Source organism: Grus americana, chromosome 19, assembly GCF_028858705.1.
Source record: "Grus americana isolate bGruAme1 chromosome 19, bGruAme1.mat, whole genome shotgun sequence".
In the NCBI taxonomy this organism is placed as follows: Eukaryota; Metazoa; Chordata; class Aves; order Gruiformes; family Gruidae; genus Grus; species Grus americana.
This window is the reverse complement of record NC_072870.1, coordinates 12139599-12156659: the sequence shown is the minus strand read 5'-3', so window position 1 is coordinate 12156659 and position 17061 is coordinate 12139599. Positions and strand designations below refer to the sequence as shown.

At 47.9% G+C, this 17061-nt stretch overlaps 1 protein-coding gene across 11 annotated transcripts in view; it reads right to left on the bottom strand.

Moving 5' to 3' along the window:
- Positions 1–5274: 5274 nt before the first annotated feature.
- SGSM2 (small G protein signaling modulator 2) overlaps positions 5275–17061 on the bottom strand; it is a 63708-nt gene continuing 51921 nt past the window's right edge. For 4 of the 11 annotated variants that reach the window (XM_054847107.1, XM_054847109.1, XM_054847114.1 and 1 more), the window contains 8 exons: positions 16609–16791; positions 15103–15507; positions 14292–14416; positions 12949–13031; positions 12358–12467; positions 10953–11049; positions 9563–9730; positions 6601–8200 (listed from right to left, as the gene is read on the bottom strand). In XM_054847107.1, coding sequence (XP_054703082.1) covers positions 8112–8200; positions 9563–9730; positions 10953–11049; positions 12358–12467; positions 12949–13031; positions 14292–14416; positions 15103–15507; positions 16609–16791 — 1260 coding nt within the window. In that variant the 3' untranslated portion in view covers positions 6601–8111. Of the gene's footprint in view, positions 8201–8943; positions 9196–9562; positions 9731–10952; positions 11050–12357; positions 12468–12948; positions 13032–14291; positions 14417–15102; positions 15508–16608; positions 16792–17061 lie in introns of all 11 variants that reach the window. The other 7 variants (XM_054847110.1, XM_054847112.1, XM_054847113.1 and 4 more) reach the window with 4 other exon arrangements.

Sequence of the window (17061 nt, the reverse complement as noted above, 5' to 3'; positions counted from 1 at the left end):
GGAAAGGAAAACTCATACTTCTGGCCTATTTTCCATCCCTTGTTATCATTTTGAACAGATTAAAAGTGATCGTTAGGCTAGTTTTAGATTATTTTCTTCCTTAGTCAACCATCAGTTGTTGGACCAGATGTTTAGAGTAAGGAAAACATCGGGTGCAGCGGGTCAGTCACGGCATCTTTCTCTTCCTCTTGTATAGAGCTCAAAAATAATAATCCACATCTTGAATCAGCCAGGTGCCAGCACAAGCACAGCAGCGGGTAGGTGCAGCCTTGGCAGATGTCGTGGTTGGCTGTTTCCACGCTGCGTCGCCGGGGCCGGGTAGCAGCATCAGCCAACACGACGGCCCCGAACTCCGGTATTCCCCGCAGCCCTGCACGGCCAGGGCGGGGGCCGGTGCTGTTCCGCACTGGGAATTTGCGTTCTTGCCGACCGTGGGATGCCGCTTCGCTCCCTCGGCGGGATTGCGCAGCTCTGCTGTAGATCAGGATGAGGCCCGGTAATTCGCACCCTTTCTTTGTGCTGTGGAAATGAATGTGAGTGTGAAGGAGCGCTGGTGGTGGGACACAGAGCCCCCCACGGCTCGCCGGGGGCTGGAGGCTCGCCTGTGTCAGCCCGTGCTTCCAGGGACGTCCACCACGCTCCCGCCCCGTCCCACCGGGCAGCGACCCGCACGGGGCTGTGCGCCTCCAGGTGAGCCATCCTGGTACAAATGCCTTACAGCTTTGCCTTAACAATCTGCTCCAAAAGAGTGTTTCTTCACAGAGTAAGAAGTATTAATTGCAGCCACCCAACGATTTATTTGCATCTGGTCGAGCCCCAGCCTAGGCATCGCTGGGCGAGGAGCTGTGGCGGGAGCGGGGACCTCCCGTCCTGCTGCCAGGGTCCCCCGCGTCTGTCACTGCATGTACCCCCCTCCCTGGCTAAAAGCGTTGCCCTTCGCTCTGTGCATTAGGAACGGTTCTCTGAAGGTGCTGATTTAAGTAAGTGCAGCATTGCTGCCAGCGCTGGCCACCGAGTCAAAGCCCTGGAGACCTGTTTGCCTCCCCGCGCACATCACAGCAAAGCCAACGCAGCGGCACGCTCTCACGCTGGGCAAAGGCGGTCTTTGTTTGCAGTGAGGACGTGTCACTGTGTTACCACTTTATTGAAACGCTAAATATTGAAAAACCTAGACTGTAAAAATTTTTATGTGTTTGGATACATCTGCTGTGTGAAAAAAAACCAACTAATTTTGTACATATTGTATTTTTACTATTCAGCTGTACTATACTGGCTCTTCATGCTCCAGAATTTGCGTATCCAACATGAATAATATCCATGTAATAAGCACTTGCCTGAAATAAATATAAAACTGAAATAAACATGCACTGAAATCTGAAACGGGATTCTGCATTTTCCTCCTCGTGCTGTGCATGCAGATATTTCACTTTGTTTGCAGTTTTCCAGCTAGAAGAGCCGTGCTTTCTCTCCCTGCGTAGCCATAGCCGCCCCTCCGGGTGCCGTTACCGATCAGCGGCTCTGCGCCTCTCCCAGACCCAGCCCGCAGCTCCTCCCGCGTGAGTGTCCGGACCAGGCAGTGCTGGTGGGAAGGAAGCACTCCTTCCAGCCTCCGCAGTGTGGGAAAACTTGGGGCCGGGTGCCCCGTGACCAGCCGGGGGGGGGGGGGACACACGACGCGGGCCAGAGCCCAGCTGGAGCCCACCCGACCCCCCGGGTGCTGCAGGGCCGGCTGAGGGTCCCGCCAGGCCCCGCCGGCCGCTTTGGTGCTCATCAGATGAGGGTCCCTGCCCGCCGGAGCGGGGTGCTGAGCACCACAGCAGGACAGTCCTGCCCGCCTTCGGCAGCCGGACCCGCGTCCGGGCGCCCTTCCTCTGGCGGGGGTGCTCCAGAGAGGGGCTTAGCAGGGCCCGCGCCTGTGAGATGAGGAGTTGGCAGCACAGCCCGGCTAAACCTGCCGCTCCTGACTCGGCTTTAACTGCTCTCTCCTGCAGGTGATGAAGCCGGAGTCTTGGCTTGTCCTGGTTTCCTTGCCTCCGGTACGTGGACGTGGAGCCCGGTAAGCTGGAGAGTGGCGAGTCAAACCTTTATGGCAGCTCAGGGGGAGCTCAAGGGGGGCTCAGGGGGGCTCTGTGGGGTTTGGGGGGTTGGGGGGGGGGGGCTGCAGGCAGCTGCTGGGCACTGGTGGGCATTTCAGAGCCACTATGGCTGCACCGAGGCAGGGGTTTGGGTGTGTTGGATTTCGTGGTGTCCTGCTGCACCCAGTGTCCAGGTTAATGCTCCAGCGCAGATTCGTTTCGCAGCAATTTGCAGCGATTTGCAGCACTGCTGCTGCTGCAGTTTTTAACAATTTCATTGTCATCCTTGTTGCACAGACCCCCACTGCCACCCCCCCCCCAAGCTCTCTTAATTATGCCCCATTTGATTTCCAAACACTAACAAAGCCCTTTGGTGAGACATTGCTGCACTGTTTTCAGGCTGCCGGTGCCTGCGTTGGGTTTGGTTAATTAGATGCCATTAAACAGCCCTGGTGGTCCGTAACTCCCTGGCATTGGTGTGGAAATAGCCTGTCCTCTTTTGACATGCAAGATAGGGTTCATCTGATTATTTATTGCCAAACTTTACAGTGGGCCTGAATAAACCGTGTTCTGAAAGGGAAACAACATCCGTAGAGGCTGAGGAGCAAAAGCAGTCGGTGTGAACCTCCGCTGGCACCGGTGGTTGCTTGGCCGGACGGGCTGGGGCTGCCTCAGCGGACCCGGGCACACGGTGACGGAATGGGTGGGCGACATCGCCCAGTTGCAGACACCTCAGCAGAGGGACCCTGGGAGGGAATGGCCGGCTCTCTGCATTCCTCAACGCTCATTTTGGCTTCTCCGCCCCCATCAGAGGTTGCCGGTCGTAGCACGTAACGGCCGATAAGCTGCTGTGGGCTGTAGCAGGCTCGGATGGCTGGATTAGGGCAGCGCTCGTCAGGCTGAGGCACAGCAAGCGCATTTCACTGCGCCTGTTGTGCAGGGGGAGTACACTGCGACTTGGGGTTGAAAAGTGGCAGAACCTGTGTCTTGACAGGAGAGAGAAAGGAAAAAAACCCCAACCAATAATTATTGCAGGTCGCAGGTGTGGTAAGGTTGTGAAAAGTGATGCTGAACTGTAGCAAATGTTGGTCCAAGCATGCATCCAAAAAAAAAATAAATAATCTCAAAACAACAAGAACAAAATCAAACCTGGACTGCTTGCACGTGCACACGTGCTCTGGCACCCACCTGTTAGGTGAGGCAAAGCACGATGGTCACCACTGCCCAGGTTGTAACTTGCTTTCTACGTCCAGAAAAGTCAAAGAGAGTAGGATGTGGTGGGGAACCGTTAACTACAAAAGGGTTTGGCTGTGGCGCAGGGGGTTTTAGCTTTTCGGTGTGTTTCTGCTGGGGCACGGCGATGTGCCGGGCTGCTGTCACAAGCCCACGCAACCCTGTTGTCCAAGGGGGTGAAAGGCACCGGGGCGTTCGAAGGGCAGAGGTCAGAGCCAGAATGATTCGAGCGGCAGAAATGGCCGTGAAGCCTTTAACCATCGGCCCCATCACTCCCAAATGTCAGCTTTCTCCGACAACTCTTTGGGCTGTTTATGGCGGAACTCCATCACACACAGCCACAGACAGAGGTGGGGGGAGCAGCAGCCCCCCGGCTCTCCCCGGGCCGGCAGTCTCAGCTGGCGGCAGCCGCCGAGGCCCCGGAGCAAAGGGCTGCCGGGCCGGGGAGGGCTCCTGCGTGGCTCCGCGGCGGGAGAGCAGAGCCAGAAGGACGAGCGACGCTGCAAGTCAGGCGGGTGCTGGCACTCCAGAGGCGAGGCTTTAGGAAGCCTGGCTCAAAGCTTGGGGTGGGGGGGGGTGTGGGGTGTGTGTGAGGTGTTGCCTACCAAACCCAGTGCTGCTCATATGCTTTTTTGGTTCTGGTTTGTTGTTTTTTTTTTTATTATTTGGGAAATTGAAAAGTATTTCTAGATGAGGTAAAGCTTCTGAAAAGGGAAGGCAGGCCTTGGACTAATGAATGGGATTCTGCACTAAACCGTGAGGGCCAAGGTTGCCGTGTTTGGCAAAACTAGTGGCAGAGTGGAGAAAGGAGCTGAAACCTCGCCAGGCTGGTGAGAAAAGGGGCGGGAAACGGTGGAGATTTCTTTCGGTTTGGTTTTCTTCTGGCAGTCGGTAGGAGTGGGACTGTCGCGGTGATGAAACATCATTGGCATGCTGCATCTTGCTGAAATAAATTCCTGTTGCTGTAGGGACTCCGCAGCTTTGGGGGAGAACTGCCTGAATATCTATTTTAAACCTTTCTGAGAAATTGCAGAGAGAATGCTGGGGGTTTGCGGTGTACATGTCCTGTAGAGAAGCCAGCCAACGTGCAATCCCAGCTGTAGCACCCACCGCTCCCTGCCCGCCCCAAGTCCCACCATCCAAACAAGATGAAGGCAGAGGACACAGTGGCACTGGAGGATTAATTAAGCCAACGTGTCATTGGATCCACTTCATAAAGGGCTTATCCTCTCTTATAAGGATAAATACACGATTAACAGCTGTAGGAGTCATGAGCAATGGCTGAGGGACGGCTGCACCCACCCCGGTACAGAGAGGCATTTGTTGGGCCTTGTTACAGTGGAACGGGGAAATGCTCCGCTGTCCCCCGGGGACCCACCTCTGGGCAGAGATCTCCAGCCTAAAAACCTGGAAAATCACTGCAAAACCTGCCAGCAGCACAGCACCCAGCGGGTAAGACGGGAAGTTCCAAAAAAAGGATCGTCCCTGCTACAGAACAGGAGGAGCTGGAGGAATTTTTAAGCGGTTTGCAGGGGGGACGGGGAGCGATGGAGGATTTCTCCTGGAAGCCCAACAGCTTGGCGAGATTTAATGCTAGCTGCAGCACGATCGGGCCCAAAATGAAACTTTGATTTTTTTAACACTTGTCACAGGCCTGTGCCTGCTCCCACTGCTTCCCCAGGGAGAACTGGCAGCGGGCTCAGCCCGCGAGCGCAGTGCTCTGAGGGACGCTGTGTGCAGCTCACATCCACCGTTACACTCGGCCGAGGGACGTTAGCAGGCATTTGGTGATGACCTACTTACTTACTTAAAAAATACTGCTTAGTACAATAGCCCGTGCTCGCTCGTCATAGAAACGTTAATTACATATCGCGCTCTCTTCCCAGCCAGCCCTGTCCTCAGGACTCCCTGTTCTGTCTCTGAAATTACCTTGGGGGGAAAGAAATCGCTTTCAAAGAGCTCCACAGAATGCCTTGACGATAAGTATTTATTCGTATCTTACATTTAAACATAAATAATTGAGCAATAAAGAGAACAGTCTGCTCCCGACAAAAATAAATAAGTCAATACACAATATTCATAAAATACAATTAGACAGAATGTTATAACAAATACAACAAAGTTGGCAGAGGTTTGTTTTTTTCTTTAAACAGAGTTGTATAGTACATTCCCAACATACCAAAGAAAAATAGTGCAGTTTTATTTTTTACATCACTTCCTCAGGCTCTGTGAGTTGGAGGGTTTCCTCACTCTTGTCCGTTTTTTAAAAAAATACTCTTTCACTTACGCAGTGACCAGCCGGCCACGCAAACTGCAGCGCTCGTGAGACCTTTCAGCAACCGCGCACCGGCCCACGGGACGGTTCACATACAGCTATAAATACCGATGAGCTCAGCCTGCAGCGCAGCACCCCGGCTCTGGGGCGGGCAGCGCAGCGCAGCTCATCCAAACTTTGTCCTTCTGTCCCTCCCACTGTGGGTATTTGAGCTGCGACGTGGGAAGGGGCTTTCCTTCCCAGCAGCCGCCTCCGCAGCACCTGGCCCAGAACCGAACAGGCTCGTCTGTTCTCACTTCTGTTTGGCGAGCGTGATGCTCGTGAGCCCGGACAACAACGGGCTCATCCCTGAAGGCATCTGGCTACACCAGCAACAGGGGACTTGGGTTTGGTTTTGGTTTTTTTTCCCCTCCCCTCAAATTTTGAGAGGCCAGTGTAAGGGAGGGCTTGGGCTATTGAGCCAAGGAGCACTTTCTGTGCATTTTTTCCCCTTTTTGGACTATAATTTACCATTTTTAGTTTACTGCAAGCATAAAGATCTAAGCAGAGATGGTCTTTCTAGAACCAAATCTACCTTTTTCTTGTACAAGTAACGCCCGGCACGTGAGGATCTGAAGGCAGCACTCGCTTCGTGCAGAGAACGAGTGCCCACTACCTGCGTAGTAACAAGGGCAAAGCTCTAAAGCAAATACCTCCTATCAGTATTTGAATCTTCAAACATAATAATTTTATTCCCTACACCTCTTTTTTGCTAAAATTTGATTTTAAACGTTCACGTGAGCTGATCTAATTTATGTAAACTTCTTTGAGCAACTTGGTCTAGTGGAGGGCGTCCCTGCCCATGGCCATCACCTTTGAAGGTCCCCTCCAACCCAAACCATCCCGTGAGTCTATGAGAAGCAGAGAGAGTTGTTTTCTCTACAAGGTTCAACGGAAACAAAGCTGTGTAACCCTGCCTGCTCTGAAAGATAACCCTTCCCCCCCCCCCAAAAAAAAAGCAGAAACACAAAAATTCAGATTCAAACTAAATTTTTTTTTTTTTTAATCAATCACTAAGGGTCTAATGGCAAGGGGTCGAATACTTGGGAATACTTGAAGTGCTTAAACTAAGTCCTTAGGTTTCCTAGGCACACCGGTCACGAGGATCCATGAAATCTGCAGCTAACCCCATTAGCAAAAACCTGCTCCCTCCCTTGCTGACACAGAGATACACTTTTACTTGGAAACAACACGCACCCTGGGAAAATAGGTAGAGTATACATGACAATTTTATACAGCGTGAGGAAGTGTAAGACAGCAACAGACACAGCTGGAGGTCCAGGGCAGAAGCCCAGCTAACCCTCCGTCACCTCCGCTCTCTACGCAGGATGGGGCGGAACGGATGCTGCCACGTAAAGCATGCGGCCAAGCAGGAGAAGGGGCACAGAGCAGGCGGCTCAACAAACCAGCAACGTGGATGGGATCCCGTGCAACAATTTCAGCTGCTTCGTCTGGCAAGTGCTGATACCTGCTTGAGTAGATGAGCGCCAGGTTTGTGTTTGCAGGATCCCGAGGAAAGAGCTCCCGGCTTTGCAGAGTGGGGAGGAGGCAGCTAGTAGTATGCAGTGAGTAATCTGGAGGAGGTGAGGCTCTGCTGTGCCTGCTTTGTAACGCAGGATCTGAACTTCATGGCACTCTGCACAGACGCAGAGAGCGTGGGAGCTGGTAACATGAGCAGGGAACCTGGTTCCGGGCGCTAAACTTGTGTTGACCTGAACTATGTGAGGCAGATCTTGTCATCTGGGAAGATTTGCAGAGTAAGTTTGCAAAGTAAAATGAAGGCATGTCTGTGGCACGTGTAGGCCATGAGGACGCAACAGCGTGAGCTAGTCGGCAAAGGCTAACTGATGGTTTTAGCTAATGTTGCCAGATCTTCGCTGCTCATATTAACCATGTTATTTAGTTTAAGGCCATTCTCCCAGCTGGTAACCTTATTGACTTTAATTGCTGCTAAACACTCTGCTAAATATAAACCCAAAAGTTTTAGCAACAGGAGCTCATATGCATTCTCTTCCACGTTCAAGGCATAGACACCGAGTCCAGGAGCGCGCCCCTCCAACGACCCCGTGCAATGCTTGCAACACATGAGTGAGTACTGGATCCGGCCTTACCTCCACAGAAGGTTCTGGCAGAGCACACAACGTGCATCCAGGCTTTAAAGGTGCAGTAAGTCAAAATATAAATGTTCTAGTATGTCAAGTCCCCCCTTTTTAATATCTCAAATATGTAGAGAGATGGTCTTCTAGAGAGGGAAATAAGAGAATGCAAAAACATTTTGTCTAGAAATACAAAGTGAGTGTAACAAGGACTATCAAACACAAACCTTATCTGGTGAAGGAAAAGTTCTGGTTTTAAAAGTCTGTTACAAATCTCTGGTATTTATTACATTACATGGAAGATGCAATTAAAACACCACTTTGAAGTTACAGTGCAAGAAGTGCTCCATCTGATAGCTCACGACAAGGCCCACAGTGACAGTCTGTTCATTCTCACTTGTTTTCGATCAGTGTCTGCACTTTGTAGACAAGGTCTCTTGCTATCCTCAGAATTTCCTCGGCATTATGATGCTCTGCCATTTCTAAAAGACACACACAAACATTCTTAACTGTCAGTGGCAAGAACTTCTCTGCCCTAGCACTGATATTAATGTAGCATTAGCATTAATTAGCGTAACATTAGCAGCAATCCAAAAGCATTGCAGGGGGTTAGGTTTGCAGAACTAAAGATAGAGTAAGTGGATAAATCCCTTAGTGTTGTAGGTCCTGGCATCAAGATCTAATCCTTCTGGTGTCAGTTCTCTTGTTGCAGAGATCCCAGTGCCCTGCGACCCCAGAGCAGGAATGGGAGGGCTGTACCCACACGCGCCTGCAAACAGCCCTCCTGGGATCTCAGGAATGTAAAGCTGAACCCAACTTGATCAAAAGATGCCTCTCCTGGCAGGGACTGCTGCTGCACTCTGGGATGCAAGCAATAAATACAATTAAGAAGGGCTTCGTGTACCCGAAGTGGCGTGCCCACATCGTTCCACATACAAACATCTGCACTCTGCAGCGTGGACTAAGATCAGAAAGCAGTTCTTGACAGCCCCGAATCCTCAGTTCCACAATAAACATTTCGTTCAGTTTAGGCAAGTACCAGGGTTTTTTTTGTTTGGTTGGGTTTTTTTGGTGGTGGGGGTTTTTTTTGTATATGTATAGCTTTGGAATAAGAGAGGCTGAGGCAAAAACAAAACAAAATTTGGGGCTTCTGCAACAGATGGCTGAAAGCCACAGCATTGATAATTTAGTAAATTACTGTGATTACACAAAATTGTTTCCAAACCTCTTAAAATATCCTAACAGGGAGCACTTGTTGCAGACTAACTTGCATTCCGCAGCCAGGAAGAGACCTAGCTTGCTTTGGCAGAATACTTCTTGCTCTGGCAGTAGATGTTGGCTACCGTCTATGGACCACTACGGTAAGCAATCAACCATGGAAGTGGTTTGGGATGTTTTGCATGAACAGTTGCTTCTGTGTTTCAGCCTCAGCAGGGTCAAGCCCTGTACACAGAAACGACTCTGGGAATCTTAAAACCTGCAAAAAATTAAGCAACATTTTAGCACCTCCCATTAAACCAAGGGCAAAGAGTCACGGTGGCAAATCTTTTGAACAGAAATTCTGAAGCTTGCTTTGTGGTAAAAATTACCACTGACACTGAAAAAGCTACCATCTTCTGTGGCACTGTTGTTTGCGTGTGCCAAGTGAGAGCTTCAGGAAGCGTGTGAAAATCCAGGCTCTTCATTTAGACGAAGGGGTAAGAGATTCAGAGCTTAAAACAACCAGGGGCTCAGCAAGAGCACTGCGCAACTGCAGACAGTTAGTCTGAGTAAGGAAGAAGGAGCAATCTCTCGTTACTTGCTTTTTATCAAAATGGCTCTCTTAAAAAAAAAAAGTTTCTTACCATTAAAAAACTTGATGATATCAGTGAAGTCCATGTTGTTATCACGGATAATCTCTCGATAAACTTCCACAAGTGCTAAGGCAATGAAAAGGACAAAATGTTCTGAAGAGATGTGCTTTGCTGCCCAAATAACTTCCCACACTGTAAATACATCCTCGTACAACAATTCTGAATGGGAATAAACATTACAAGAGCATCTGATTATTCAAATTGACCATTTTCCCCTCTCTAACTAACGTCTTACAGGCCTTACGCAGACACGAATAGTACTTGATGACTCCTCCTTTGCCTCTCCCCCTCTCCTCCAGCCAACTCCTATCAGTTACTTGTGCAAGTACGGCAACAGAACTGGGTTTAAAGGAAAACTCAGAAAGAATGTAGGTGTGGTGGTCAGACTCAACCTCGGGAAGCTGCCTGAACTGCAGTGCCCGTGTGACAGCAGCACAGGCAGGCCCTTTGTTCTAGGTGGGGCTGCAAAGCTGCATTGTGTACAGGGCCCCCTTCTTGGCTTTGCAGTGGACCTATGAGCACTAAAGCTCTGCTACTTTTAATTGGCAACAATTAATTGTATAGTGGATGTGCGTAAGCTAGGTCTACGCACGCCACGATTCCAATATGACCCGTGGAAGTTTCGTCTTCTTGAACCATACAGGCTGTCTTCTGCCCAGTCTGGGACGGTGAGGTCCAGGGGATTGGGATGTGGAGGACAGGCTCTGTGAGTCGCTGGTTTACTATTCAGTTAAGAGTCACAGTTCCTCCCCCCTCACTGTCAGATAGTTGCTCATAATAAATATCTGATGGATGTGTATCATCTCCCTCTATCACCTTTGTGCTTGAGGGTATTTGAGAGGGATGTCTTTTGATTCTTCTTGCAGATCCATCTGTAACTCAAAGGAGCTACTGACTTGCCTGACAGCAAAACAGGTCTCTCCATTATAAGCAGCTACGTCTGTTAGAGTTGGGGTGTGGGTGTGCTCGTGCAGGGATCCTGAAGTCCTGGGGTACTCCCACACTGTATGAAGTACCTCACTCAGCAAAGTACAACAGCTCCTGGGCTATTGCTGAGCTGCTCCTTCTTATTAAATGGATTAGAAAGAAGGTACCACAGTTTACAAAGGAGTGTGATCAACTTGGGATCACCTTCTTGAGCAAACAGGCATTTGCACTGAGCAGAAACTTGGCTCCAACCACAGTATCAGGAATTCACAACACTCCTTTCTAAGCTCTGACTTCATTCCAGCGCTAGTTCATCTCCGAGAGTTGCAGTAGCTTTCCTAGCTACAGACTCTCTCATGAGCCTAGCTGCTACTCACCATCCAGACATTTAGACCAAAACACAGAGCTGTTCACAGTTTTGCACAACTAAACTATAGGCATAGAACATTATTACCTCTTTTAAAGTCAAGCAGGAACCAGCGATAGCAGAAATAAAAGTGCGTGTAATCTCCATTCTGGTGCATCAATTCAAAAAGCTCCGAGTCTAGAATCTAAAATGCAAAACATCAGCTGTCAGTATCTTGTCTGAAAGTAGCCAAGATCAAAGGTGCTGGAGTCTGGTTAAGACTTCCACGCTGCTCTTTATCACCCGATCCCGTGGTCAGTCGAAGCAGCTGCTTAGTACAGATACATCTCTTTACTACGTGTTTGCACAATGCCTGCGATGCAGGTGCCCTGACACAGACCAAGGAGGTGAAGAGCTACTGCTGTGCAGGTATGAGGTGACAACAGTCAATCTTCACTCTGATTTTAAAGGTCCAAGCCAGCAAGTTACAGATCCTGCTGATTCTCAACAAGTGGCAAATTTTCATCTTCCCACCTAACACTACTCGCAGATTGTAACATAGGAGCTGGGGTGCAAAGACTGAAATCCATTTACCTGGGGAGAAGAAGGAAGAGAGACTTTTTCATCGCTGGTTTGTAATTCTGACGAGCAGTGGCACAGTTCCGCACTGCAACATATAAGCTCTCTGGAACTGAACAACTACTTGCCAAATGTCTGGTACATGTCTTAAATGTGTAATACATCTATAGTCACTCCTCACCGATGTCATCCCAAGGGCTGCTGGATAAGCAGAGTGGCATCCTCCGGCAGCCTCGCTACTCAACCGAAACACCGCATGTTTGTGTGCTACCTGCATTGGCCGTGCTGGCCACCATCTTTGTTGGCTGACCTCTGTTTTCATTACTTTTTAATAGGCCACCTATCAAACCCAATAATGGCTTATCCTGATAGCTTTCACCCTTTATACTAATCTTGCTCAGGTGCTGGGTGCTTTCTGGAGTGGAATGTCTAGGCCTTAAATCCGTCCAAAAAACCCCATTCGGCAAGCCTCCTGTATGAATACAAATACAGCTATGGTCTACTTAAACCTGTAAGAAATTAAGTTTGTGCCACAAGTATTAGTGTTTTCTCTTCCAAAAAGCAGTAAAGACTGGATCTTACTGCTGTTTCTCACTGCGTTCAGTTGGAGCTGGACTGAGCCGTAACTGGGTGTCGTTACACTGTGTGGCGGCTGTACTGGAGGAGACCTTTGAGGGGGTTGTTTTGTTTGTCAAGATGAGATGAATTGACCTGCTGTAATACACACACTTTATTGTGACAGCAAATGCCGTCCCTGAGAAGCAGGACATCAGTTTGGGGCTGCATAAAACAATTCTTATCCTCCCAGCTCTGAAGTACCAGATGACTAGGAACTGCGGTCACTGGAGTTCCTGCCCTTCACCGTGGCATCCAGCTAGTTCTGAGCCTCTGCCACAACCTCATCTTCTTTCAAATAAGATTAAAAAAGACTCACTTGGATTAGGGACCGCATGTTGGCAAAGTGTGTGTCCATAGCACCTCCGTTGGGGAAGTTCTGGCTCATCCTCTTCATCAGGTGGCTGAAGCAGCTGTAAGCCAGTTGATCTGCAGATACAATGCAGAACACTCAGTGTTGCCAATTGTGCGACTTCTGTCAACCAAAATAACGAACTGCAGGGCAAGGGAAAAATAGGGTTTTCCCCTTTGCTGTTCCCTAATCCCATCACCAGTATTTAGATGAAACAGAAGACAGTACCCAACTCTGGACCATTTTTACTAGTTATGTTTCAAAAGCACCCAGCCTGCAGTTGAGTTTTCAGCTTCAGCAACTGCCAGAACACAGCTGCTTTAAAAATTTAGTCAAATTTAATCTGGAAGTCAGTGAGTGAACAGGGAATCCCCGAGATACTAATGCCAGCCACTTCAACAACAGCCACATGTAGAGAAAACAGGAATCACGAGCTGCAGGTTTGATTTTCCTGGTGAGCTAGCCCTGGTTAATGCATACAGCCTCTTCTGAAACAGCATTTCTAAAGAAAGACCTCCCTAAAGATACCAACATGTTCCAAAAGAAAACCTTTCCTACCATTGTCAAGTATAACCATCAAAGGAGCCAGGAGGTCACACATGCCTTGAACATAACCAACTTCTAGGTGCTCCCAAACATAACTGCAGAAAGAAGAAAACACGAGATAATAGGATTAAAAATCCTCTTGCTGCCTGGTGGCCTCAAAAATTTGTCTTACACCTAAAATACGACTCCTTTTGGAAGCTTTTAAGTGTCTTGTTCTAGAGTGCTGTAAAAGATAAAGCTGGAAGTCCAGAGAACTACAACAATTTGAATCTTCCAACACACTCGTACAAAATGATGAGTGTTTCTGCTGTGTTTTTTTTCAGGAAAATTCCTAAAGGCTTTGTAAACAATCCCCAGTGAGGACAGAGCAGCATGTGAGACAGGAATATCTCGTGACTCTTGCTTTAGGGTCTTCATGTGTTGTGAAAGGGTAAAAGAATGTGATCAATTGTCTATTTACAGGGTGAATTAATATTGAATTTTTCTCTTCCTGTTCCTCAAAAGCTAAATATTGTATTGAAGTCTAATTGATTATGCAAGATAAATCTTAAGCAGCTGTTGAACATTTGTGTCTCAGAACTTTTTGACACTTCACATTCCAGTGTATTTCACAGCCCTGTATTGTTTTCTGCTTGGACAGAGAGGACCAAACATTACACACATGGCTTGCATATCAATAGTTCGTGAAAAAATAGCTCACGAAAGCATAACAGTCTATGGAAAAAAGCCCAGAGTTTTAAAAAGTACTTGGGTTTTTTTGGCTTTTGTTTTCTTTTTTCCCCCGAGGTGGAATCTTGGTATCTTTTCTGACACTTGCTGCTTTAAGTGTGTTTAGTTGAATAGCCTGCATGGCAATTTGCATTCCTAAAAATGAAAACTAACTTTCTATTGATTCCAGCTGGTCTCAGTGGTCAAAGATGCTGGGTTGGTTTGGTTTGGTTTGATTTGAAGCTATAGTCTTACTGTCTACTTAATAGATGTCCCTGAACACTGTATCCGGGCACCCCGGAATTATTGTCATCCTCACAGCACACCATTAGAGCGTGGACTTATCATGACATATCATTTCCTGATAAGCAGGAAACCAAAGCCCGTATACATTTTGAGAATAGTTCAAGGTGACTGATAGGGTCTGCCTCTTGTGGTAGAAAGAATCTTCTCAAGCCTGCGTCCCAAACTTGGGCCGCCTATCATACCCACGCTCTCTAACCTACCGTCCTACCTGTTCCTCCTTCTTGCAAGTTTTTTAAAGTTCGTTAGTGAGAATTTTTATACAGACTATTATTTGCATATTATTGTAGTGTATGGATTCTGACAGAAGTGTGAAAAGTAGTTCAGTTTACATGCTGTATTACCTGCACATGACATTTCGGAGTTTCTCCAGGTTATCGTCAGTAAAATACCAGTAATTCCGATCACATCTCTGGACATCTTTATCAATTCTGTGCAAATTTAAGGCAACAGTGTCCAATAACTCTATCTAGAAGAGAAGAGTTTTAGTTAGATCTGCTGAGTTTAGAGCATTCTCAGGACTTGGTGCAGATTTGCTCTGAGAATCAACAAACCAGAAGTAGTACAATTATACTTCAGGCACATGAGAGCACCAAAATACTCGATTGCTGTCAAAAATCCCAAGTAAAATGCACGCACTTTCACTGGTAAATGTTCCAAGCCTGTCCTATTTCCAAAGGGTTATTTCCAGTTGAGCAACTCAAGGAGAGAGAGGCAAAAACTCAGCTACTAATCTGTTGACAGGACACTAACAGAGATGGTGGAGTCTTGAATCTAGATTGAAGTTGTGGTTCAATTTGATTAAATGTGGGTTTTAGCTTGAATTAAATGACACTGAAATCTTACAAGTGGTGTGTTGTCCACCCCCCCACACCTCCCCCAACACCCAGAAATTTTTAGCTGCTAGAACTGTACCACGTTTTCGCCCCTGCCCTCCCACTTAAAAAAAGACCCAATTTTTCTTGCTATCTTAGTTCCAATCTAGATCAAAATCCAGATTAAAAGATTTGGATGCAAAAATCCTCAGTTATGGTCCCACCACCTGTAGTCCCAAACTAGAACTGTCTCTAATTAAATCCTATCTGAAGAAGTACGAGTCTTTGCTAGCAAAGCAATGCTGTGCAGAAAGATGATGGTACGTATGTCATGACCTACTGTGTAGGATGCGGCGCAGACAGAAGCAACATCCATTAAATAATCCACTTGGGAACACAGCTGCTCTTCTGATACAGAATCCTGAGACTGCAGTACAGCTGACTTGGCTTTCTGCATACGTGGTATGTCTGGATCAGTCCTGTCCAAGTCAGCGCTTGTTTCTTCTTCAGCCCCGTCTTCAAAGGAGACACTCTGCCCATCATCAATACTGGACAGGATGCCTGAGGCCACAGAGTAGTTCCTTGAGGATGGCAGCCCAGAGTCGGGGGAGTCAAACTCTACCGACTGTTGCTCTACGGCAGCTGCTGCTGCTGGCGTGTCAGCAGACACCATGGTGAACGTGGGGTCGTCCTGACCCTTTGAGTCCCGCTCTGCTGAGTCTGCTTCATCTACAGATATAAAGACCTGGGGGTGGGCAGGGGAGAGAAGATTTGGATAAAGCAGGGGAGAATAGAGAGGCAAGAAACATTAATGTAGCAAACAAACCTCCAACCACGACAGAGAAATGACTACATACTTCAGGGAACAAGATCACTGATTAATAGAGCTTCCCTGCATGTAAATAGTTGAGAGCTCCTTGCTCAGTCTTTATACTGAAACTGTAATTCTAAAAATAATACCAATTTATGATCTCATCTCTGTCTCCTACGAAGATGTCTCCTCCTTTCATAATCTTCAATTAGAAACACCTTGGAAAGCAGTGAAGCTTTCCTACCTGCAACATCAACACTAAAAACATCTGGTCATTGCAATATGTCTTTGAAGAAAACCAACATACCTCAGGCCTCTGACAACCCAGTTCAGCTACTACTGTCTGAGGTCAAGACTGGCCTTCAGATTCTTTTCACCATCCAACCACTCTACTTTGTTGAACTATTTCAAGTTCTATTCTCTCTTGCCTTCCTGAAATCAGTTAGCTAACTGTTTGAAGTCTGCGTAAGTAATGGATGCCCAGAGACACTTTTGGCACACACATGCCAGCTCTCCTGTCCAACGTGAAAAGAAACCCCTTTCTCGGTTATTCAAGTTACAAAGGGGTTAATTCAGTCTGCCTTTCTACTGCTTAGCATCTTATTTCAGACTGACAAAGGTCCCCTCTCCCAAAATAAAATCACACCCAACCTGTCAATCAGGGACATGACAGAATAAAAAATATGCTTTAATAGTAGCAATCCTTTGCTCTCGCTGGATTTGAATAAAGGACCTATAAATAAGAGATCTAGAAAGCTATTTCTCTGCTGAAAGACAGATCTTCTATACTAGGTGAACCAAAAAGCCCCTTAGGTAGGTCCCGCTTAAGAACAGCTACAGACTACCCAAAATACAGACCTGCTCTTGGCTCTATTGTGGAGGCACCACGCTTCAAATTCTGTATGGGATCCAAGGAGCTCCAGACTGATGGAGCTGTGCTGCTCTAAGTCTCTGCTTCCCTGGGCTGTACCCCTGCAAATGCCAAGCCTCCGGCACTGCCCGCACCATGTGGGTGACTGGGAAGGGAGTACCTACGTCGTTGCTGATGGTGGAGTCCCTGTGAATCAGTCGCTGGACGTGGCTGTCAATGCTGCTGCCCGATGAAAACTTTGCCAGCGTGGCAGAATGCGATTCTTTCTCTCGCTGCTTTACAATGACCTCGCAGGCTTTCCACTCAGCCATGACCTTCTGATACCGGAGAGCAATGTCTTCATCCACCTGCAGACAGACAGACAGACCCTGAGATGCTGGTCCTCCTTCAAAGATAGCATTAACAATGAGTGGAAGCCAGGATGGAGAGGTCTAAAGCAAGTGTAGTGTCTCAAACCGAAAACCTGAAGGATGCCAAAAGCCCTCTTGCTGCAGCAGCGCACATCACTGACCGGAAAGTGCAATGACCGGAGCAGTAAGATGTTGCATATTTACTGCAGGGAATAAACTATGACTGTAGACACCAGAAGAGATTCGTATAGCATGTGTATACGCTAT